This window comes from Antechinus flavipes, chromosome 4 (genome assembly GCF_016432865.1).
Source record: "Antechinus flavipes isolate AdamAnt ecotype Samford, QLD, Australia chromosome 4, AdamAnt_v2, whole genome shotgun sequence".
In the NCBI taxonomy this organism is placed as follows: domain Eukaryota; kingdom Metazoa; phylum Chordata; class Mammalia; order Dasyuromorphia; family Dasyuridae; genus Antechinus; species Antechinus flavipes.
Window position 1 is genome coordinate 469,826,930 of NC_067401.1, and position 24,688 is coordinate 469,851,617.

A 24,688-nucleotide genomic window follows, 5' to 3' on the forward strand; every position below is an offset into this window, starting at 1 on the left:
CTCAGCCATTTTTAGCAGGGATTGTGATGTGTTTGCTTTTAGTTGATGGATTAAACCTCTAAGTTTCTTCCTGAATTCTGGTTCAGAGGTAATGAGAGGGTCTATCATGGCCTCAGGCCTTGACTTGTCTGTGGACATCTTTGTGGGGCTGCTGGGATTCAGATTTGGATCCTAATCTAGACGCTTGACCAAGAATTGGTGAATGTTGAAGTTCATTTATCTCAATTCACTTTTAGCATCTGGTCTGAGAGATTGCTCTGAGATCTTTGTCCAACAGCTGGAATAACCAGGGAACATTCTAAACTTTGTGAATATTTCCTGGCCCACTTGACGTGCTTTCTTATCGTTTGCCTGGTTCCTGCTCATTACTCCATTTTTGTCTTCATTAGTTACTGCTTCATTCCATCCCTCTAGATTTTCCCACAAATTCTGGATCTCTTCCTCTCCCATTATCATGACCACCTTTTCACTTTCCCAGACATCTTTTGCTTCAGCAGGTCACCCTCCACCCTAGCGTCTCCCATCATTGCTCCACACATGAACCTGGTTTTTAGTTGTCTCTTACTGGCCATTATCCCTGAACCATAAATTCAACCTTGCTGAGGTGCCAGCAATTGCCTAGAGTCAACATTGAATGAAATGTTGGTAAGAATGGAAGGATTCATCTTTAATATCTTTCTCAGCAAAGGAACTTGCTGAATGAGAGTAGTCAATGACGTTTCAAATGGCAGAGCCTTGTGCTACTTGTTGACAATCTGGGTTCCAAGGAACAGCGGTTATGAGCTGAAGGGTCAATTAGTATGGAAAAAAGCAATTGATCATTTGGGTCAGAGAGTTCCTCCCAGCACTCATGGACCAGCAGGGCACAAGATACTGCATCGTGCTGAATAAGCAATCATTTCAAAACTGTGGCGACATGTTGCATGAGATTGTGCTATCCTTAGGTCTTTTAATTAAATTGGGAAATTCCTCTGTTAAGTGATTCATGACTGGGAAAAAACATGGTACTATGAAAAGCTAAGCAACTTTGGTAGTCAAAGGACTTGGCTTTGAATTTCATCTGTGCCATCTCTGCCCACGGGATTCTGGACAAGCAGGGTTCTCTCTGGACCTTAATTTTCTCATCTCCATTTTTATTCTTCACATAGTCACCAAAAGATTTTCCTTAAGCAGACATTTAAGTGTGTCACTCCACTATTTAGCAAGCTCCAATGGCTCCCTATTACTTTGAAGACAAAATATAAGCTCATCTATTTCTCTTTTAAAGCTTTTCACAGCCTAAACCCTACCTAGCTTTCCAGTCTTGTTGAATAAGCATTCTGTGATCCAGCCACATCGACCTGTCCTCTCTTCATCACACAGGGTCACTTATTGCACGTCACCATGCCTTTCCTCTTGCTATCTTCCTTGCCTATAATATACTCCTTCACCTCCGTTTTGGAGAATTCTTCTCTTCCTTTGAAGCTTTGCCTTCTATATAAAGCTTTCTCTGATTTCCCAAAATGTTATTACCCTCTTTCCTGAACCATCTCATATGCATGTATGTATACACACACACATACACACACATATGTATGCATACTTATATGTATATATAGACATATATACACACATGTGTGTGGATATATATAAATTATATAATATATAACTATATAGTGTATGTGTATATATATATGTATGTATATATATTTAAATTTATTCTATATTTATCTCCCCTGTTCAAAAAAAAATTCCCTCTGTTTGAGAAGAACCATTTCATTCTATTGTTTGAAAAATAACTTGTTTATTTATTTCTTGGTCCCTGAGGTTGGGTGCTAAAAGTCTCTTCTAGCTCTAAACAGCATCAGTTTCCTTCTCTGTAACATATAAACTAATTGACTTCTGAGCTCAGGCCTCCTGATCCTTAATAATGTTTGAATACTGTCTACTCCATGCTCTCTACCTTCCTTCTTCAGATTGGTAAAATATCGGAATAGAAAGGGATCTTAGCGATAATCTAGCCTAACACTCACTATTTACAAACGAGTAAATTTAGGAAGGTTAAGTATCTTTTCTATGGAATCTCAATGTCAAATAAAGGTTATATTTATATTGTGTCCTAGAGGTAATAGAGAGCCCACTGGAGCTTGTTGAGTAAGTGCATAAAAGTTTTAGACCGTATTTCTTTTACTAAGAATCTGGATTTCCATTGGCTGCCATGTTCCTGCCAGCAGTTGCTGATGGAAGCAGAAGCAGAAATTTCCTTCTAATTCCTCTTTCTATTACAGGATGCATTAAACATTATTTCTACCTTATTTTTCTCTATTTACAAATGTTTTTCTTAAATATAGATTCTTGGAAAGAATTTTGAAATGCAATTAGGTATGCACGGCCCCATCAACCATATTTTCTTTTCTTTTTTAAAGCTTTTTCTTTTCAAAATATATGCATGATAATTTTTCAACATTACCCCTTGCAAAACCTTGCATTCCAATTCCCTCCCCTTATCCCACCTCCTCCCCTGGATGGCAAAGGTCCAATACATGTTAAAGAAACCACATTTCCAATGTCTGGGTCTCTTAAGTGGTCAGCAGGAAGTCTACAGTGGAATACCCCGGGAATTTGTGTTTGGCCCTATGCAGAGTGAAGGAGCTCTGCATATCTGCAGATGACATAGAGGCTGTGGTTGTTATTTGTCCTTTCTTCTCAAAGAGGACCATGGCATCAGGGAAGGGTTGCCATGACATACAAGTGAATTGGATTTAGATGAGGAAACCAGGGCAAGGTCCCCTGCCTCACCATCCCCTCCAGAGCCATCCAGATCCAGTAGACCGAGGAAAGAAGACTGGAGATGGCCCTGGATGCAATGGAAAATCATTTTAAGCAAGGTCTTCAACAGGTCTCAGTTTGACTGAAGCAACACCCATTTAGTGACTATGACTTGGTGGAAATCAAAGCAAAGAATCTCTTCTTTCACTTAATCCAAAAAAATCTGAATGAATGAATGAATGAATGAATCTGGAGAAGAAGCCACTCAGCTTCTGGCCAAAGTAGAAATGCCTTCTATTTATATTCATTCAGGACCCAAATAATGAGCAAATGGTGCTTGGTCTAGTATATGTTGGTGGCCAATTGGGCTCACCCGTGTGTTAGATGAATTGGGTCAAAAAGGATTTTGTCATAATAGAAGGATTATAATAGAAAGAATTGTAAAGTCTTGCATTTCAATATAGAAAAGCTAACTTCAGATGGGGGAGGGATATTGTGATAGCCATTGTTTTAAAAAAAGATCAAGGGTTTTAGTGAGATGTGAGCTTATATGATTCAGAAGCATATTATAGGAGCCAAAAATGCAAAAGTAGCCTTGGGCTGCAGTGAGAACATGGTTTCTGGGACGGCGATATTCCCATCCTTCTGAGCCGCCCTCAGATTTCATCTAACATATGGGGCTCACTTGTGAGCATTACAAGTTAGCAAGGACAAGCCGGAGTGCCCTCATGAGGAAACCCAGAATAGGGAAAAGCCTGGTCTGTGACATCTGAGGATCTAGTGAAGGGACCAAGGGTATTTAACCTACATTAGAGAAGGCTCAGAGGGAAGATGAAGAAGAGACTGGGATGAAATGTGCTCTGGTTCTTCTCAGATGATAGAGCCATGAGCAATGGGAGGAGATCTCAAAGAACCCCAGTTAGGTTTGATGTCAAGAAACCCTTCCTTATCAGGACAGCAGTCCCATAATGAGGGAGGCTGTCCCCACAGGTGGTGGGCTTCTCCTCTGCAGAGGTCTTCAAGCTGATTGTGTCTTATAGCAGAGGTGCCTTTTGTTTGTGGCAGTGGAGGTCACTTCCACTTTGAATTCTGTGGTTCTATTGAGGGAGTGTTCTATCTAACTGACATTGTAACTGTCATGCAAGGAACTTGTCTTTGAGCTTTGGTTTTCTTATCTGCAAAATGGGGTGATGCTGATAAATGTGGTTCCCTCTTCGTTGAGTTGTTTGGCTGATGGAATGAGATAATAGACATACAAGTGCCAACTGCTATGTCTTTCATGCTTGGATTAGGGACCGCTTTTCTGAATTTCTTCCCGATTGTGCTGAAAAATAGAACCATATCCCATTAACCCCCTTAGTCACCTTTGAGATAATTTCAACATTATCTCTTCCCATTGCCTTATTACACCTCAATATAATTCATGATAATTATCACTCCCTTTTGATCCTGGAGATCAACTAGAGAACAACTTTTAACATCTTGAGGACAGAGAAATCCCTGAATGGGGGAGGGGGAGAGGCATTAGCAGTGCAGCCAATGGGAATCCGGGTTCTTGGATGGTAAGGTCTGATCTATGTTGCTCCCTAACTTGGTAAATCCCAGCGGTTCCTTATTATCTCTGGAACCAAATATAAACGCTTATTTGGCTTGGGAAGTTCTTCCAATATTTGCTATTCCTTCTTCCAGCTTCATGCCTTTGTTCTGGTTCTTCCCACATGTCTGTTTCTTTCTTCCACCTCTTAGAAACCTTGTTCAACCCAAATATCACCTTTGACAGGAGGCCATTTTTATTCCTTCTGTGCTGTTCTTGTTTATTATTACTTACTCTACTAGTATCTGGAATATACTCAGTTATTTCCTTTATTGTTGTTTGATCATTTTCAGTCATGTCTGATTTTTCATGACCTCATTTGGGGTTTTCTTGGCAGATAGTGGAGTTTGATAATAATATGATAGAAGAAGAAAATAAGATATGTTTGAGATAATGATAATTTATTATTAAGTAAATTTAAGATATAGAATGGTTTCTGGTAACAGTCTTAGAAGAGCTTCTATAGTCGTTTTGAAAATGACCAGTCCTTAATCCTGTCTAAATTTTCTTTCATTGACTTTCTAAAATAGTTGACTAGGCACCCATAGCTTTGTTGAGTATCCTTTTGGTTCTGTTTCATTGTTTTCTGTGCTCATGTTCTAGACAGTAAGAATTTTTGCTAACAATTTGCATTTGGTTGGATTTTGTTTTGAATATCATAAATGTAATATGTATTTTGTGGGATAGATAATAGAGTTCTCTCACTAATATTCCAAGTCATTGCAATTTAGCAATGACTGTTTCTGGGGGTAAATTATTGCTTCAGTTCGCCATTTCCCTCTCCAGTTCATTTCCCAGATGAGAAAACTGAGGCAAATAGAATTAAGTGACTTGCCTAGGGTCACCTAGTTAGTAAATGTCTGAGACCACATTTAAACTCAGGTGTTCCTGACTCCAGACTTGGCACTCTATCCACTGTACCACCTACTTGCCCTAGTTATTTATATATCATTTCCCAAATTCGAATGTAAGTTCCTTGAGAGAAGAAATTGCTTTTCTTTTTTCTTTAAATCCCCAAACACACACTTTGCTTAGTGTTTGCTACAATCCTAAGGGCTTAATAAGTACAGTAATGAATTGATTAACTCTAGGATTCATTTTCTGAGATCTGTTGGTCATATTAACCCAACAGTAGTTTATTCTAAATCCTATAGCTTAAATTCATGGAACAGATTTTTTTTCTCTAAGACTCTAAAAGAAACTTAGAGAGAAGAGCTAATTGAACTTCCTCCACTTATGGGTCACCTCATCCCCTAATCCTGGGATTGAAAGATATTGCCTCGAGTTTCTGTCTAACCCAGGACTTCTCTCTCAGACTTTGTTATAACAAAGACAGAGGTTAATGCCAGATCACTTGCCCTATGAATAATTTCCCATTAAATGGGATGACCTCATTCATAGGGTGGCTTGTGGTCATGCATACTCTTACTTTTGTCTATTCACGGTCCCTCATCCCCAATGTGCTGTCATAATTCCCCTTTGTCAGCTGAAATGCCGAAATTGTCGGTTACATGGCTAAATCCCCATCATGCTCTTTGAAGTCCTTCACTAGAGATAAAGAAGGAATCTGAAAAGAAGGAAAAGATATGCCTTTAAAATCAAAAGGCCATATAAATAATGTCTATTCAGAGATTTCTACTGCTTATTTTCTTCCTCCAGAACTCACTGGGATAAAGTCTTTTTAGCTTTTACTCAAGCTAGATGGGGATTTTTGGAAATACTAATCACAGAGTTTTACTTATCCTTATTTCAGTTCGTGTTACCAATTTTGCATGGTGCAGAAGAAACATCACTGGATTTAAAGTCAAGGGATATGGTTCATTATTGTCACTCTGTTATTACAGTCTGCGTGATACTGGTCAAATCATTTAACTTCTACCTGCCTCTGTTTCCTCATCTGTAAAATGGGGATATTAAGAAAACCTCTCTTCCAGAGTTATTGTGATGATGATCAAATGATACAATTGTAAAACCCTTAGCAAAGTTCCTGGAATAGAATAAGTGTTATAAAAATGTACTGTTACTATTATTAAGGAGGATGCACTATGGACAAAATTAAGAAGTATGAAGCTCAAAATACTAAACAGAAGGGTTCAAAAGTGCTGAATAACATGAAGCAATATGACATCATTGAGTCCCTGTCTTCCCAGCTATGCTGCCTAGTAACTGTGAGCCCTGTAGTCAATTCATTCTTTTTTCTTGATCTCAGTTTTCTTACCTGAAAAGTGAACAGGATAGACAAAAGAAGGGAGCCCTCTAAGACTGATCCCTCCTCTCGATACGATACCCAGACAGAAGCCCCTGGTGGAAGCCCCAAGGCTCTGGCTTAGATCCTGCTCGGTTCAACATTAGAACCTTGAATAAAAGCAAAACTGATGTTTTTATCAAATTTCAGTTAACACAAAGCAGGGATGGATAAATCATGTATTGAAAAAAAGAGTTAAAATAAAAACTATATCAGATGGCATGAATTTAGATCAGACCAATCAGATTTTATTCAAAGTTTTACATTTAGGTTCAGAAAAATCAGCAGCCCAAGTACTGAGTGTCTTAGTTCCTCCCAGGCAGGGTTTCTTGAAGTCTGGTTTGGAAGGAGGGATTTTATTATTATCCTACACTTTTTTGGTTTTGAGACTTCCCCTCTTTGAGGGTCAATGTCCAGATAATAATGGTATCTAAGTCAAAAGCGTGTCATGAAGTGCCAATGAGTTATCATATTTGAGGGATATGCAGACCTGTTAAAGCTCTTTATAAAAATGTGAGCTGTGATTATAATAATTCACGAGGTGTTTCTAAAACTTGCAGCTTCTTGGGATGCAATCAGGCCTACCACAGCTCCCATTCAGTGATCCACAATGCCATGGGTTATCAAGAGCCCCTACACTCAAATTCATGGAGCTCTGGGCACTGTTTTTGAGCCAAGGGGAGACTGTTGCCAAAGTCCATCCAGCACACTGAATGTTCCAATTACAACAGTAGGAAAAAATGAAAAAGAAAAGTAATTTAGTGCCTGCAGCCTGCATTCTGACTCAGATTCGATCGATTCTATAAAAAGTTCCCCCAAAGAAAAACAAATCCTTTGGGCATTTTTGATTTGATTGCATCTTGATGGCTGGGTTGAATTCGGCAGAAGGAGAAGCAAATGTAACATGGAGAACAGGGTATGGGGTATCGGGGCTCTGAGATGTGACCACTGGGACATTTTTCTAAAGTCTGACATGTAACCTTCATGACATACCCCTTAATCTGTGCCCAGGATATTTAATTATCTTCTTAATTATTAATCCTTGGAATATGTGACGCCAGGAATGGGGGTCAGATATAAATCGAGATCTGGATACGATCTCAAAGGTCATCTTGTCCAGCCCCTTCCAGACCAGGAATCTCATCCATCTCATCAGCACACTGGACAAGAGGTCATTTGGTCTAGCCCGCTATCCAGGGGGAGGCTTCTAAACCAGCCCATGTCCCCGGTGGACAGCCCTCGTTGTTGGAACGTTTTCTTTTACATCATTCTCTGCAGCTTCTACCCATTGTTATGCTAATGAACCTTAAAGGGCTCAGTGGATACAGGTCATGAAGATCTGTATTCAAATCTAGCCTCAGATATTTTCTAGCTATGTGACCCTGGGAAAATCACTTAACCTGTTTTTTAATTATAAAGGGAAAATGGTAACAATCTTTACTTCCCAGTGTTTGTTGAGAATCAAATGAGATAATATTTATAAAGTGCTTAGCACAGTGCATAGCACATAGTAGACACTTAATAAATGCTTATTTTCGTTCCCTTCCCCATTGTTGATAATTCTTTCCAGTCAAGTCTAATATAATAAGTCTGCTTCTCTTTCCAGCACTTGAGTATTTACCTCCTTAATCCCCCACCAGGTCTTTCCTTTTCCAGGTTAATCATCCCAAGTTGCTCCACTTCTTATATTACATGAACTCCAGGCCTTTCATTCTCCTGTGATCCTTTCTTTGGACACTCTCTCCACCTTTTCAGTGCCCTTCACATCACAAAAATTCTACAGATACTTGCACTATCATCAAATCAGCCCTAGCCCTCTTTTCTCAAACGGAGGCAATCTTTATTCCTAAAAGCTTTCTGTATATTTCCTTTTTTCCTTCCTTATTAATATTTCTGAAATCTTGGCAGGTTCTTAAGGGACTGAGAAAAATACTCAACAGTTTAGAAAAGCCCTCATTAACATTAGGGACATGTGAGAATTTTGATTGCTTTAGTCTGTTAAAAAAAAAAAAAAAACCTTTTAATAGGAAATATTTTAGAGTTTTACTTCAAGAGCTAAATGGATGTAATCATGCAAAGACTGTGATGGTATGAAGGTAATTAGTTTCGACAATTGGCAAAAAAATGGGATGACTAAGAAACAAAGGAACTGAATAAATAGATGAAAACAGGACATAACATAGAAGGCAAAACCAGAGCTAGAACATAGAACCTTCTAGATACCTTAGGATATAGATTATTGAAACTAGTAAGAATTAGAACTTAAAAAAATTATAACATAGAGTACAATATGTTGTCTCAAAAACAGATTATGGAACAGATTTTCAGTGTCAGAAAGGTGTTAGAATATGCACTGTTGGGATTGGAAGAGACCTAGAACATACAATACTAAGATTGTGAGGGATCTTATAACATTCATTGGAAGGTACCTTAGAATGTACAGTCTTAAGAAATGAAGGAACTTTAGAATATACAGTGTTATGATTAGGAAGGTCCTTAAAATATATATTGGAAGGAACTTTAGGACATAGTATTAAAATTGGAAAGAATCTTAGAACATACATTGGAAGAGATCTTAGAACATGCAGCATTACAGTCCATAGAACATATATTTTAATAAAAAAGATACAGTGTTAAGAATTGGAGGGACAATGTGAAGACTGGAAGGGATCTTAGAACATACAATGTTAGGATTAGAAAGAACCTTAGAAAATGTATTGGAATATTTAACATGTATTGGACTACCTGCCATCTAGGGGAGGAGGTGGGAGAAAGGAGGGGATAATTTGGAATAAAAGGCTTTGTAAGGGTCAATGTTGAAAAATTACCCATGCATATGTTTTGTAAATAAAAAGCTTTAATTAAAAAAAAAGAAAATGTGTTGGAAAGGGTCTTAGAACATGAAGGGTTGGAATTGGAACAAACCTTAGGACATATATAGTGTTGAGCTTGAAGGTGATTTTAGAACATACATTGGAAGGAGCCTTAGAATATAGGATGGTAGGATTGGGAGGGACGTTAGAACATACAGTGCTAAGATTGGAAGGGATCTCAGAACAGACAAGCTTAGAAACCAAACTCAGCTCCAACATGAAGTCTCTCCCAATCCCTCCAGTTGCTAGTTGTCTCAACCTCAATCAAAATCTCTTTGTGTCTATTTAGGATCTGTCCTTGTTGTCTTCCCAGTTGAATGGATGTTCCTAAAGGAAGAGTCTGTTCCATTTTTGTTTCTTTGCATCTCTGTTTCTACCACAGTATCTATCATATGAGATTTGCTTAATAGATTCTTGTTGAATGTTTTCTTCACTTAGAAAGTTGGATCTAAAAGCTCCCTTAGAATATAGTTCAGGAAAAAAATAGAGACTTTTGGTTCTGAGCAAGAAGTTGGACATGATCTTTTTTCAACACTGAATTTCAGTGACTTGCCCAAGATCACCACCTAGCTAGTGGAAACACTACCTTAGCTAGTAATATCATATGACTTGAATGAAAAAGGGCAGTAACTGAAAATGAGATTTCAAATGAATGTGAGCAAAGCTTACAATGGGTCCATCAACAGTTATCTCCACCAAATTCCCTCTCTTAAACTTTCAAAACTTCCAAAAAGTCTTTTGTGCAGTCTGATATGAGGTATAGGAATACAAGGCATCTTAAGATCCAGGTAGAAAATTCCTTGATACCCTGTACCAAAGTAGGCTGTTATCAGATGCTCAATAAGGCGCAATCCTCAGCTTCTCCATGAGCCATTTACCAATTTTTAAATGGAGTATCAAATTGTTTGGAGGGTTACCATCTGACAGAACAAATTACAGAGAAGACTTAATTTGTAGTACGGTTCAATACAGTCAATTAAATACTGTATAGATTAGAAAGTAATTTGCTTAACACTTTACCATTAGTTGTTTTTCAAAAAATAAATTCCACACTATTTAGCCTTCATATTGTTTTCTCCCCCTGAAGCAGCGAGAGAAAGAGAAAGAGAAAGAGAGAGAGAGAGAGAGAGAGAGAGAGAGAGAGAGAGAGAGAACAACACAACACAACAGGATTCAAACACATGAAAAAAAAAAGATTAAGTAGACAGACTCAGAATAAAAATAGATACATAGAAAATACAAGACTTCACACCATGAGCAATTATAGTAGTTAAAACCTAACTACACAAAGGAAGGCACAGGCTCATTAAAAGTGCCTTTCTTTTCTTAACATATTTTTGGATGTGTTTTCTGAATTGCGATGTCGGGGGGCTGGGAAACAAACAACAAAAACACCCTCCAAACACTCCACTAGTGGATGTGGAGGGGAACAGGTTAGGGTGAGTATTCTTTTTCGCTGATGGTGGCAAGCCAGGGGACTTATGGGAGACTCAGAGATTATGGGCATTTAAGGAAGAAAAAGACACAGGTGTGTGTGCACATATACACACACCATCTTTGAGGTAAGGTTCACAGCTGTAGAATATTGAATATATTTCTATTGCTTGATCAATTTTACTGAATGTTTGTCTCTGTTATTCATTCTTTTAAAATATTCTTTATTTTAAAATATAGCTGTCAAAGAGGGAGGACACAAGGGAAATCTGGGTATTGTAAAAGGAAAAGGAAATGGCAACTTACTCTACTATCCTTGCCAAAAAAAAACATACAACACTAACATTTTACCTCATTCTTTCTCACCTTTTCCAGGTGTTTTAAACCTTTAACAGTTTACCATACCCTGATCTACAGAATCTGACATGTACTGATAAATCTCCTAATTCATAACTATATCCTTTGTGTCTTTGGCCTTCTAACCCATCCTATATATTGTTGCTGATTTATTGTCTTTAAAGCAAGCTCTGATAATGTGATATATAACCTCCACACCAAAAAAAACTCTTCAACCTTTGGTTTCCTACTGCTAACTGAATCAAGTACAGATTCCTTGGCCTCATGTTCAAGTGATATATTATTAGATTCCATCCCTTCTGCTTCTGTCTCCTATTATTTCCAATCATACATCCTGGGACTAAAAATGACTTCTCTCCTATTTACTATTTTTTGCAAGGATACTAGAGTAAGTTGCCATTTCCTTCTCCAACTCATTTTACAGATGAGGAAACTGAGGTAAACAGGGTTAAATGACTTGCCCAGGTTCTGAATTTGAATTCAGAAAAATGAGACTTGGGCAGCTAGATGGTGCCATGGATAGAATCCGGCCCTGATGTCAGGAGGACCAGAATTCAAATCCAGCCTCAGATACTTAATACTTCCCAGTTGTGTGACATTGGGCAAGTTACTTAACCCCAATTGTCTCAACAACAAAAAAAAGAAAGAAAGAAAGGAAGGAAGGAAGGAAGGAAGGAAGGAAGGAAGAAAGAAAGAAAGAAAGAAAGAAAGAAAGAAAGAAAGAAAGAAAGAAAGAAAGAAAGAAAGAAAGAAAGAAAGAAAGAAAGAAGAAAGAAAGAAAGAAAGAAAGAAAGAAAGAGAAAGAAAGAAAGAAAGAAAGAAAGAAAGAAAGAAAGAAAGAAAGAAAGAAAGAAAGAAAGAAAGAAAGAAAGAAAGAAAGAAAGAAAGAAAGAAAGAAAAAGAAAAAATAAATCTTCTTGACTCTAGTCCTGGGACTCTATCCATTTTGCCATCTGGCTGCTCTTTTTTTGTCTACTTACTGACATTGAGAGTTGGAGGGGTTTGGAATTCAAAAACTGAAGGAGCACAGAACATCATCTTCTGCCAATAATTATTGTCTGATGACCAGATGTAGCCTAAACTTAAGAAATTAAAACCACAAGATTTATGTAATATTAACCATAAGCTAGTGTGAGGTCAGCCATACCTAGAAACCAGAAAGTTTATTTTGAACAGAAAGATATGGACCTCTGGGTGCAAGCTATTTAGCTAAAGCTTCATTAGCCCCTTGTTCTGAAAAGCCTTACAACTGAGGTTGAGAATCTCCAAAAAGATATGAGAAACCTCATAGCCAGAATGCTATAGAGAATAAGACAGACTATCTGGTGAAGGAAGAAGTTAAAAAAGTTCACCTCTCCTCCTTCCCTCTACTAAAAGATCTATTGCTGAAGCAGCATCTTTTCTAACTTATCAAAAATAAAAACTCTTCTTGTTTTGAACCAAAAAGGACATGCTCTTCTCATGGTAATTCTTTACCCAAGGACTTCTGCTAAAGTCAGAAACTAGGATTAGAGGTGAGCTTCACAGACATGTTCTCAATGGCAGAGACTGAGAGAAACTCCACAAAAGAGCATCTGATGGATCAGTAACTGGCAGAAACATATTTCTGGCTCCTGAACTCATAGATGTGCTTCTGGAAGGAAACTCCAAAAATCGATGGTTCAGCCATATTTTTTATAGAAAAGGTAACTAAGACTCAGGAGATGACTTGTCCAAATTCATAGCGTGGATTTGGACCTTAGACCTCTGACTGCAAGATCAGCGATGTTCATGCTACTTCATACAGTAGAGAGCAGAACAACATCCATCCATCATGACCGGATGCACATGTCTGGCGGCGCTGTCCAGCAGAGATTCTTCCTGACTAGTGGGATGGGTTAACACATCCAGCCAAGGCCTCAGCATAGTATTCTCCCCTAAAGACATCAGTTTCCCTGCAGCATCAGTGGGATGGCACATTTCCTAGATGTGTGTTCTGGCCTGGCCATACACATAATTCCTGTGTACATCTACTCTTCTTACTGCTAGTACTTGTATCTGTGGAAAGTGTGCCCTAGTTTTACAGAAAGATATGTTTTGTTACTACTTTTTTTGCTATGCTATTTTATTAGGTGCTTTTGCTTTGAAGTAATTGAGTCCTCTGGCTAACTGTTACAGATAAATACATTATAGAGGCCTGTGAGTTATTATTTGGAGAGGATTTAGACCCACTGAGTGCCATGATTCAAGAGTAGCCTTTTCTGAGCAATCTACCCTATGAATTATGGCAGTGGGAGAGGGAAGGGCCAAAGGTGATATAGTTGTATAAAAATGATTCCTATGTTATGAACTGGCTCCCTCTTTATATTTCAGGACAGCATTCAGGCCTTTCTGGTTTGTTCTTTCTGCCCTGTTGGTCTGCCCAGTTCCTCTATGTCAATGTCCTCCAAGAACAGACTTCTTAAATAATAATCAGAATGATGAGAGGCGGCATTGTCCAGTAGAGACTGCTAGATTTGGAGTCAGGAAAACGTATTCAAATCTCATTTTACCCCCGATACTTACTAGCCATATGGTCCTGGGCAAATTGCTTAATCTTTTTTAAGACTCAATTTGTTTATCTGTTAGATGAGAGGGTTACACATGTGCAAAAATATTGGTAGCAGCCATTTTTGTAGTGGCAATGAACTGGAAACTGAGTGGATGCCCATCAGTTCGGGAATGGCTGAATAAATTGTAGTATATGAATGTAATGGAATATTATTGTTCTATAAGAAATAATCAGGAGGAGGATTTCAGAAAGACTTGGAGAGACTCCCATGAATTGATACTAAGTGAAATGAGTAGAACCAAGAGATCATTATACACAGCAACAAAAAGATTATGTGATGATCAACTGTGATAGATTTAGCTCTTTTCAACAGCAGGGCAATTCAGGCTAATTCCAATGGACTTGGGATGGAGAGAGCCATCTGCACACAGAGAGGATGATGGGGACTGAATGTGGATCACAACATAGTAGTATTCTCACCTTTTTTGTTATTGTTGTTTTCTTGCTTTTTCATCATTTCTTTCCTTTTTGATCTGATTTTTCTCGTGCAGCATGATAAATGTGGAAACATATTTAGAAGAATTTAACATTGGATTACTTGCTGCCTAGGGGAGGGGGGCGGGAAGAAGAAAAATTTGGAAGACGAGGTTTTGCAAGCGTGAATGTTGAAAACTATCTTTGCATGTAGTTAAAAAAATTAAAAGCTATCATTAAAAAACAAAAAGGAAAAATAAACTTGAAAAAGTCATGTTGTAAAAGAAAACACAGATCTCCAACCCAATAAAAAAAAAAACTCAAGAAAAATAAAGTTAAGGAAAAAAAAGTCCAGAGGGTTAAATTTAATGGCCCTTCCAGTTGTAAATCTATGATATCCTGTGATCTCTGTGAGAAAAAAAGGATTAACCTGGCAGAGGTAATCAGTGTGGATTGGGTGGATGAGGGAAGCTGGTCGAGGTGGAATCCTCAGGACTTGTTATGTGATTGGATATGGCAGGTAAGGGAGAGAAGGAAGAGCCCTGACGGGCTTCTGATTTTTCCCAGGGCCTTTCATGTCTTCTTGCTATGAATCATCTTGTCTATTTGAGTCAATTGCAAGGCCTAATGGATAAGTATTTGCAGGTATTTGGAGAGGCGGGGATGAAACTCAGCTACCCTGCTGTGGCATTCCCTGCATTCTAAGGCATTTGCAATCCCACCATCTGCATTACGCTGGTATAATACAAAGCTGGCAAAGACAGTGATGGATCAACCCACAGAGAACCTTTTTTTCAAATGGATGAGACTTCTTAAGAAATATCCTCAATGTATCACAAAATTGACTGGGAGAAGGGAAGATTACAAATAGATCTTTAAGCGTGTAAAAGAAATGCAGATGTACTTTCCCAGGCAATGTGAGGTAGAGTTTCAAATGTTTTGATTTTAGAACACTTAATGAAGGTTTCCAGAAAAATTAAAACATCTCCACCTGCTATTTCATACATTAGGTGTGATTTTCCCATCATGCAATAATCTCTGGATCTAATTCCACAAGGAAGACTTCTAATCATGGCTTTATCTCCAAAGCACAATTTGATGATCAATAAGACTGTGAACTTTGATAGGATAAGGGCCTCCCTGAGATGACCCCAGCCAGTCAAAGGAGAGCACTGGGGAAAGGCAAAGAAAGGAAAGGAGTGATTGATCTCCACCCCCTTTGCTTCCCTGCCCATATCAGAATGGAGTTCACCTAAGCTCCTTCGACCCATACTTCCAGTTGTGTGAATAAACTCTGCATCTGTTTTACCTCATTAACATATTGACAGAATTGCAGTTTTCTCTTTGAAGTCACTTTCATCTACAATTTAAAGGTCCCTTGTGAAAAACAATTCTATTTCATAAATAAATAGCCCCAAAAAGGAGTAAGAAAGACCTGAATTCAAGTCCCACCTCTGACACATCTGGCTGTGTCATCTTAAACATCTCAAACCAGAGGTAATTTTTAAGCTTCCTACTATATATATATATATATATATAGACTCTGAATTCACTTCTGGGAATACAGCTACAAAGAATGAAATAACCCCTTATTTTTGACTTACATTCAAATGGGAGAAATAAATACACACATATTTCTGTATGTAGCATTGATAACAAGTTATAAATACAAATAGACAAAAAGTACTTAAATACAAGTTAATTGACAAGTCCTTTAACCACTTTCTGCCTCAGTTTCCTCATCTTTTAAATAATAGAGTTGAGTGTCATGGCCTTTAAGGATCTTTATAGATAAAGACAAACAAATAAAAGACTGTGACTTTTATCTGTGATATATATTGGCCATGTGACTCTGGGCAATTCCCAGAAGTATTCCAATTAAATCTCTAAGATATTACAGAAAAAAGATGTGGATTTCTATTCTTAGAGGGAGTTTCCTTACTGCAAATTCCCTACTCATAAAATCCCGGAGACAGTTTTCTGAACAAACACGATCCCTGTGATACCGGGTCACAGGAAGGCCCTCCAGGAAAATGAGCAAGACACAGGTACCTGATGTTGGGCTGGGGTACAAGGTGAGAGAGCGCTCGCTTGGAACTGGAAGTCATGGGATCTTTCATTTTTAGCTGGAAAGAACCCCTGAGGTTACTAGTCTGACTACATCACCTTGTATAACTCAAATATCAACTTGTCTATGAATGTTTTCTGATGCCCTCAGTCACTGGCACTCTCTCCCTCTTGAAAGGAGTAGATTATTTTGTATGTACTTTTCATTTACTCCCTCACATGAATGTTGTAGTCCCTTTAGGAAACTATATACTTCTTAAGGACAAGAACATTTTTGTCTTCACATTCACTTCTTAAATGTTTGTTGAAGTGAATGGAATAGAATGGAAATAACGCCCATCAGAGTTGAATAACTTGTCCAATATCCTATAAATAGCAGGCAGAAGAGATCCTTTTATTCTGAATTAATGGTCCTTTCTAAAACATCTGGATGCTATCCAATGTACCTGGTTATTTCCAATAGTCAAAAATCAAGTCAACAAGCATTTATAGATCAGTAAATTGATGATCCTGTGAAGTATCTGGGAAGTGGTAAGGTGGACCTTAGAGGAGGTAAGAGAAGATAAAAGTTCACCAAATCATAGTTCAAGGTCATAAGAGTAAGACTTTTGGTTCCAGAGGTGGAAACCTAATCATCATTGAGGCAGTGTGCCATCATGGATGGAGAACTGTCCTGGGACTTGGGAAGATCTGTATTAAAATCTTACCTTTTGTAGCTTATAACTGTGTGACTAGGAACCACTAGTCATTTAATCTCTAAATGTCCTCAAGAGATTCTTTAAAATATTTGATTAGAGGTGATTTGTCAATCTGCAGTAGTGGAAGGAATCTCTACACTTGCAACAGATGAAATCATATCTCTGGACCAAACAATAACAACCATAATCCCAATAACTCAACAGAACTTTTGATTTTATCCAGTACTCTCCAGAGTGCTGCTAAAACATCCGATTTTTTTTTTAAAGCAGATCAGTCAGCAGTCAACAACAAGCATTTATGAAATGTTAATCTATGTGTCAGGCACTATCTGGTTCTGAAGGTAAACAGAATATTCCCATTTCTCTCAATCTGATCAGAACAATAAGTCCACAGAATCATTTCAGAATTCCTCTAATTTTCTCTTCCTCCTGTCTGATCTTCAGAGCTGGCTGGATTTCTTAAGGTCCATCATCATGGAGGTGAAAAGCTTCCCATCACGATTCCCCCATCCTATAGGCTGCTCTCTGAAAGGACCTTTCTCTCTGTCTCTCCTAGGCTCTCCAGCATCATCATGCTGTGCACGAGATTTCCTACATTGCAAAGGATATCACAGATCACCGAGCCTTTGGATACGTGTGTGGGAAAGAAGGAAACCACAGATTCGTGGCCATCAAAACAGCCCAGGCAGTGAGTATCCTGGTCCGCCGGCAAGCACCTGGAAGCATTCTTTTCCTTTCACTTTGGGGTCAGCAGGAGGGTGCAGAGTTAAGAAAGATGGGCTTGGAGTCAACTCTGCCTTTTACTTGGGGAAATCACAGACTGTCTGTCTGAGCCTCAGTTTCCCCAAATGTAAAATACCAGGTTTGGACACCTCCCTGCATATCCTATTTCAGTCATTGATTGAGTCTCTCTCCAAAGGGACACATGGGGGCTTGGCAGGTGGCGTGAGGGTAGATCTGGAAGTAAAAGGAATTTCAGAATCCAGTCTCATCCAGTTTTCTGGGTGAGGAAATAGAAATCCAAAGAGATTAAAAAACATCCCCAAGGTCACGTAGGAAATAAAAGCCAGAGGGAGGATTCAAATTTTCATCTGAAACTTCTAATTCACCTTTCGGTGGCCCCTGCCTGGCTGCTTCCCCTAGCTGTGGATTTGGTTGGTCCCCACAATCCAATTCCTTAATTTTACGGTGGAAAAGCTAAAGCTTTGATAATGTGCCTAAAGTCATAAAGACAGCAGAACTGGGATCTGAGCCCAGACCCTTCACCTCCACATTCAAATCGCTTTCCTCATCACCATATGGTAGGAACCATTGCCCCCAACCCCATATTCTCCAGAGGGATGGCCTCGCCAGCAGCCAAGCACCCCCCAGAAGAAATCATGCTCTCCCTACCTCCATCTTTTTCTCTATTCACTTTTCCTAATGACTAATTATCTTTCTTTCTAATTAAACTGGATATACTCATTGTATACAAACAAATTTGCTTCCATTCACAGTCTCCCACAAAAAAAAAAGGAAAGCAAGAGAAAATAAATAATTCCTTTGCAAAGAGCCTGTGCTGATTTCATTGTATTAAAAGATACTACCAAATAAAAAGCAACACCTTTTATATATATAATTATAATTATTATTAATTTGCAAATATAATTAGCTAGCGGAATGAACTTTCGCCCAGATGCAATTTGCTAAGCCAATATAAACAAGGTAGAATTAATTTAGGGTGAAGTGCTTTCAACTTAATAATAAAATGAGCTTCTGGAGGTTGGAACCAGCAGGGAGAGAATTCTGTCACTGCCCAAGGGGGGCTATTCCCTCCTTAATGTTTGCCTCCCACTCTGTCTCTCTGCAGGCCGAACCCGTGATCCTCGACCTGCGTGATCTCTTTCAACTCATTTATGAATTGAAACAGAGAGAAGAGCTGGAGAAGAAGGCACAGAAGGATAAACAGTGCGAGCAGGCGGTATACCAGGTACATCTGCAGATCTGGCCCGGCGCCCAAAAAAATGGAAGCTCTAAGCAAACAGATGTGAAGTTGTCAGTTAGCGCTTCCAGGGCCTGATGAGAGCATCGGTGCAAAAAACCCGGGCAGAAGCAGGCTGCTGTCACGGGCTCTCGGCTGCCCGACATTCTCTTTCCTGTCGCTGATTGAGCTTTGAGATAAAGTCAAGAGTCCAGTGAAATCTTCCACCCAATTTGTGCTATTAGTGAGAAGAAAAGAACTTCGATTGTCCCGGCTGTCATACGGAATGAAGTGGGGTGATGGGGTGGGAGGGGGAGTGATGGGCAAGGTTCTAAGTGTTTTGACTTTTTCCCAACCTTTCCAGCTTCGCTCTTCAGGTTTCTTTATAGTCCTGTAATTTCTGACTATGGTCTCATATCTCTTCTTTTTCCACCCTTTGCCTTTTGCCCTCCCTTCTCTGACTCTGCGGTAGACAATTTTGGAGGAGGATGTAGAAGATCCCGTGTACCAGGTAATTTTGGAAGCTTCGTGGGTTTACAAAGTCACCAACAGTGAGGCTAGCCCAGAGTGACGCTATTCTTGTTTTCTGTCGATGGTCCAGAGGGCCCCGTGAGTGGAAAGAATAGAGCTAGTGTAAAAACTCTTTAGGGAGCTCGGGAGCTTGCCAATCTAGGGAAAGATGGCGATTAAAAATTAATATATCCCAGTATCAGTAATGCAGGACTGAGGAAGAGAGATTTCCCTTTCTCCCTCTCCTCTTTCCACCTCCATGTTGTTTTTAAAATCCATATCCTGAGCTGTATATTTTTAAGAGTGGGGGTCATTAAAAAGAATAATACAGATGTTTCCCAGAGGCAAAGATTGACCATCTGGCTCACTCAAGCCACAAAGGGCGGCCCTGGTGGGATTATTCAGATACGGAAAGGACACTCACCTGTTTCCCAAAATGTGATTGCACTGGACATGGTTTTTTAAGAGTCTTTGCTTACATAGCTTTATACCATAATGGGCACAACAGCTCACAAGAGCAACATTTGGATGGATGAGTTCCCTCTTATACCCAAGTTTTGTATTCTATACAAGGATACATAGATTTGATCGTTTTAAAAACTTGCTTTAGAATTTATAGATGGATGGATTTAACAGTGACATGTCCAACACAGTTCTTCCCATCCAACCTGTAATTCATGTTAAACACAATTGGGCTCTGATAGATTAAAGGGCAATTAAAAGGTTTTATTTTTAATTTATGGACTTAAAGATTTATATAATATAGTATAATAAAAAAGATTGCACAAGGAAATGCAAATCTGCCATGTTCAACTTGCTATTCATTTAAAATATACAGTAAAGTTACCATATCAATTCTATTTTTTCTTTTTTTTTCTCCTGTCCCTCAGTCCTAGAGATGACTACAATTAGTCACAAATATATACATTTATATATATATATATATATATATATATATATATATATGTAAAGTTATTGTATACATAGTTCTATTATTACATCTTTTACTGGATTCAGATAGTGTCTCTCCTCGTATGCCCTTTATAGTTAATTTGGCCAATCATTTCTTAAAACTATATCATATACTGAGAATCTAAAATTGATTTAGAGTTGTCGTATTGGTCGATATTAAGCTTTCATTTTTTCCCCTGAAAAACTTGTCTTTTCCCAGACCAGAATAACAGCTACAGAAGCTGTTAAGTATTAGGTTTATACCTACAGTCTTGTTTGTTTTTCCCCCAAAGATTACTTTTTGACAATGGAGGCTATTTTCAGGCATACCCTATTGCCGGTTAATGTTGTATTTTCAATTTGGAAGAAGTAAGAAAGTGACATTCAGAGGACTGAAGTCACTTCAAATTCTATATGTTTCCTTGTTGCTCTAGAAGCTTATACCAGAAATAGTAACAAAGATGAAGGGGCCGGGGAGGACATTTCTTGTCCCCGTGTTAAACAAGAATGTAAGCGTACCCCCAAAGCGGATGAGGTTGCTCGGTGGTGAGGTAATGTCCCTATTCAGGGTCCCGGGAATAAAAGCACTAGTGAGTGGACCAGATTGAATCTCAGGTGAGAAGGCAGCAGGGGATGGATTCTCCTCATCATTTCAAGGGCTACCGGGTCTTTGCAACTGCTTTTGTTTCAAAATCAATCAGACTGCTGTTAGCCATTCATTGATTGTGCTTCTCCCTGGACCACCTGATCTCTGTTAAGTCTTTGCTCTGTGTCTATGTCTTTAATGCTTGCCTGATTGATCTCCTGTTCCAAATGGTCTTTTTCTCCCTTTCTTTTCCATCTCTGACCTTTCTTCTTTGGATGACGATTCAATAGTACATTGTGTTTGAGGCTGGACATGAGCCAATCCGTGAGCCTGAAACGGAAGAGAACATTTATCAGGTATCCAACTACTTGCTGTCACCCTTATCATTGCTGAAGAGCCCAGACCCCAAGAATAGAGACTCCCTAATTGGGGAGGGGTACCTCTCTCCCCACAAGGCACGAGGGATGTTCCCCTTTAGTATTTCTGATGCATGGTTTAAGATTGGGGATTATTTGTTAATGGTTCCTCTGAAATTAGCACTGAACTATGATTCAGGACTGTTACTCACTCAGTTAAATAGGTTGCTTATTTTTTGCTATCCAATGGGAGTTTTTGAAAAGAGAATTTCTTAGTTCTAATATTCTAAGGTCTTTCCCAGCTCTGTCCTTGGATATTTGGTGGTGTAAGAATTTGTGTTCCCTCACAACTCCAACATCTTTTATTCTGTATCTAACATCTATATTCTAAGATCCCCTTCAGTTCTAACTTGCCATGATCAAAAGTCCTTTACTGACTTTCTGATCCTGGGAAAATCACTTACTGTCTTCCAGCCTCCATTTCTCTATCTGTAAAAAGTGAATAATAATAATAATAATGTACCCACTTCTCAGGATTAATGTCAGGCTCAAATGAGATAACATATTTAAAGTGTTCTTTAAACCTTAAAGCAGTGTTTAATTACTGCTAGCTCTTATTATCATTTTCATCAATGCAATAATAATAATAATAATAATAATAATAATAATAATAATAATAATAATAATGATAATAATAACATTCTGGGTCCATTCCAGCTTCAGCATTCTGTATTTTAACAATCTTTGTTCTAAGAAGCTTTCCAGCTACTCTTTCTGGTGTATGGCTATGCCTTGTTTTAAACAAATTTTCCAGGGGCAGCTTCTAGGGGTTGATATGGAGTGCCATGCTTACAGTCAGGAAGATCTCATTTCAAATGATGATTTGTCACTGGGTTACCGTATGACCTTGAGCAAATTATTTAACAGGTCAGGGCTTTATTTTTCTTACTTATAAAATATATATAACTATATATATATTTATATAAAAATATGAATAAATAAATAAAATATAAATCTATTTATATCATATATATAAATATATAAAATATAAAATAAAAATACAAAAGTTGGACAGCTTGTGAGATCGCTTCTAGCCCTATAACTATATATATGGGGACATAGGAAGTCCCCATAAAAACATCCTGGTAGATGATGATCAATGGCTATACCATTGAACATCCCTCACTCCACATTAAGAATACATCCAAGTATTCCTTTGCAAAATCCAGTGATTCTGGTTCATTAAAATAAAACCTTTAGTTTATAGACCACACGATTGATAGACAACTCTTCAGCCTGTGTGTGGTACGTAAAGCAAGGCTCGCTTGGCATCTAGTACTTTGAATAAGAGCTCTCGAGGGACAGTGGTCAATTTTAAAGAAACCTCCATCAGTTTGGGATTAAAGCCTGGGGTTTTCACCCTAATTCTGAAGCCCAAGCAGCTGAGAGAAATGAATATGAATATGATGTATTTTCAGTAACTAACAAATGATTTGCTTCCTCCATCTTATTAGTAAGAGACACAGAGCTGAGGACGCAGATGTGTGAGTCTAATCTTAGTTCAGTCCCTAACAGTCTGGCATCAGGCAGGTCCCTGTTGGGGAAAAGAACATGGCTTAGCTTCAGTCTGCTTTCAGAGAAGCAGTTTAATATTGAAGAGACAGTGAGCATCCGAGCCAAGAAAACCTGGGTTGAAATCTTGATAATGATACATATTGATGGAGTGACTCTGGACAAGTCATTTGAATTCTCAGTGCTCTGGAGGTATCAAAGGCATGGCCCAAAGGTCACAGGCAATATCCCCAAGCGTGGTCCAAATCAGATTAAATGATAATTAGGAAACAAAGCAACATAAATAAAAATAGTTAAAATTCAGATAACACTGTTTTTAAAATTGTTAAAAGCAGATTTTAGAGATCCTTACATGTGGATTAGTGGCCCATATGTCTGTTTGACTTTAACATCAGTGCTCTGGGTGGCCCTCTAAGGATGAGGGGCAGAAAATGTACTTACCTGCATAGGCAGAGGACCTATCTGGGAGTTAGTTCCCTTCCCCAATCACATCCCTTTGCTAATATCACTCACTCTTCGTTGATGGCTTAACATCCTTGAAAATTGCTTGAGCCTCAGATGGTCAGTATAGTCACATAGCAGACTGCCCCAAGTTGAATTTGACCAAAGGTCCTCCTTTCTATATACTTCTCCTACTAGCTGAGAGCCCATACTGCCCCTCAGCTCATCGATAAATTGAACATAAGTGGCTATAGCATTGGAATCAGAGTCAGGAGGATTCCCCCACTTTGTGTGATTCTTAGTAAGTACCTCTCTTTGGGCCTCTAAAATAAGGGACTGTCCCTGAATGAACTGTGGCTTCTAGTATCTCTTACAACATCCCAATGAGATATGATCTGAGGATGGCAGACTTGGACCTTAGAAGCCATTGAACCAACTTTTAAAAGAGGAATTAAATGGCCCAGGTTTCAACCATTAATAAATGTCTGGGGCAGAATTTGCATTCAAGTCTTCCTGATTCCAGGACTGGAACTTTCTAGCTATTGTATTAATTCTCCTCCTCAATATATCAGCTAGAACTAGAACCCAGAATGCTGAATGCAGGTACTTGAGAAGTTGTCTGGGCCAGATAGATGTATCATGCAGTCCTCTCCTCCTGAGGTGATTCTAACAGATGGATCCCATGGAAGTTCCCGTTTGCTCTAATGTCTCTTCCCATCCTTGATAAGTGAAGGGTCTTTTCTCTGAATGACTTGGATAAATCAGCAGATCTCCTAGGTATCAGCTCCTGTATTTCTGGAACAATTTCTGATCTGTTGACTCCAGGAAAAGTACAAGACCCTAAAAGAGATGGCCTGGCTACACATTGGGCTTAGATTTGGGAAGACATAGGTTCAGACGCCAATTCTTATGGGAGTAGGCTAGACTCAGTGGTCTCTGAAGTCCCATCTAGCTCAAAATCTGTGATACCTTGGGATTATTATTATTATTATCATCATCATCATCCACCTTTTTAACATTTGCAAAGCAGGTGAATGCATCATGTTTGGTCCTTTTAATAATTCTATGGTAAGTGCTATCCTTATCTCCATGTACAGATAAGAAAACTAAGGCAAAGACCTATTAAGTGACTTGTCCAGAGTTACATGTTTCATTAGTATCTAAGGCCATCTTTGAATGTTGAGTTGAATGAACTCAGGTTTTCAAGTCCAACATTGGATCCTCTGTACCACTTAGCATACTTTAAGGGCTTAGCACAGTGCTCAATAATAGTAGATACTTAATAAATGTTT

General features: G+C 38.6%; 1 protein-coding gene across 11 annotated transcripts in view; it reads left to right on the plus strand.

Moving 5' to 3' along the window:
- The window catches only part of DAB1 (DAB adaptor protein 1), a 316,440-nt gene that overhangs the window by 215,405 nt on the left and 76,347 nt on the right, over positions 1-24,688 (plus strand). For 6 of the 11 annotated variants that reach the window (XM_051999586.1, XM_051999587.1, XM_051999579.1 and 3 more), the window contains exons 5-8: positions 17,577-17,708; positions 18,870-18,989; positions 19,453-19,491; positions 21,318-21,383. In XM_051999586.1, coding sequence (XP_051855546.1) covers positions 17,577-17,708; positions 18,870-18,989; positions 19,453-19,491; positions 21,318-21,383 — 357 coding nt within the window. The remainder of the gene's footprint in view (positions 1-17,576; positions 17,709-18,869; positions 18,990-19,452; positions 19,492-21,317; positions 21,384-24,688) is intronic. The other 5 variants (XM_051999582.1, XM_051999590.1, XM_051999583.1 and 2 more) reach the window with 3 other exon arrangements.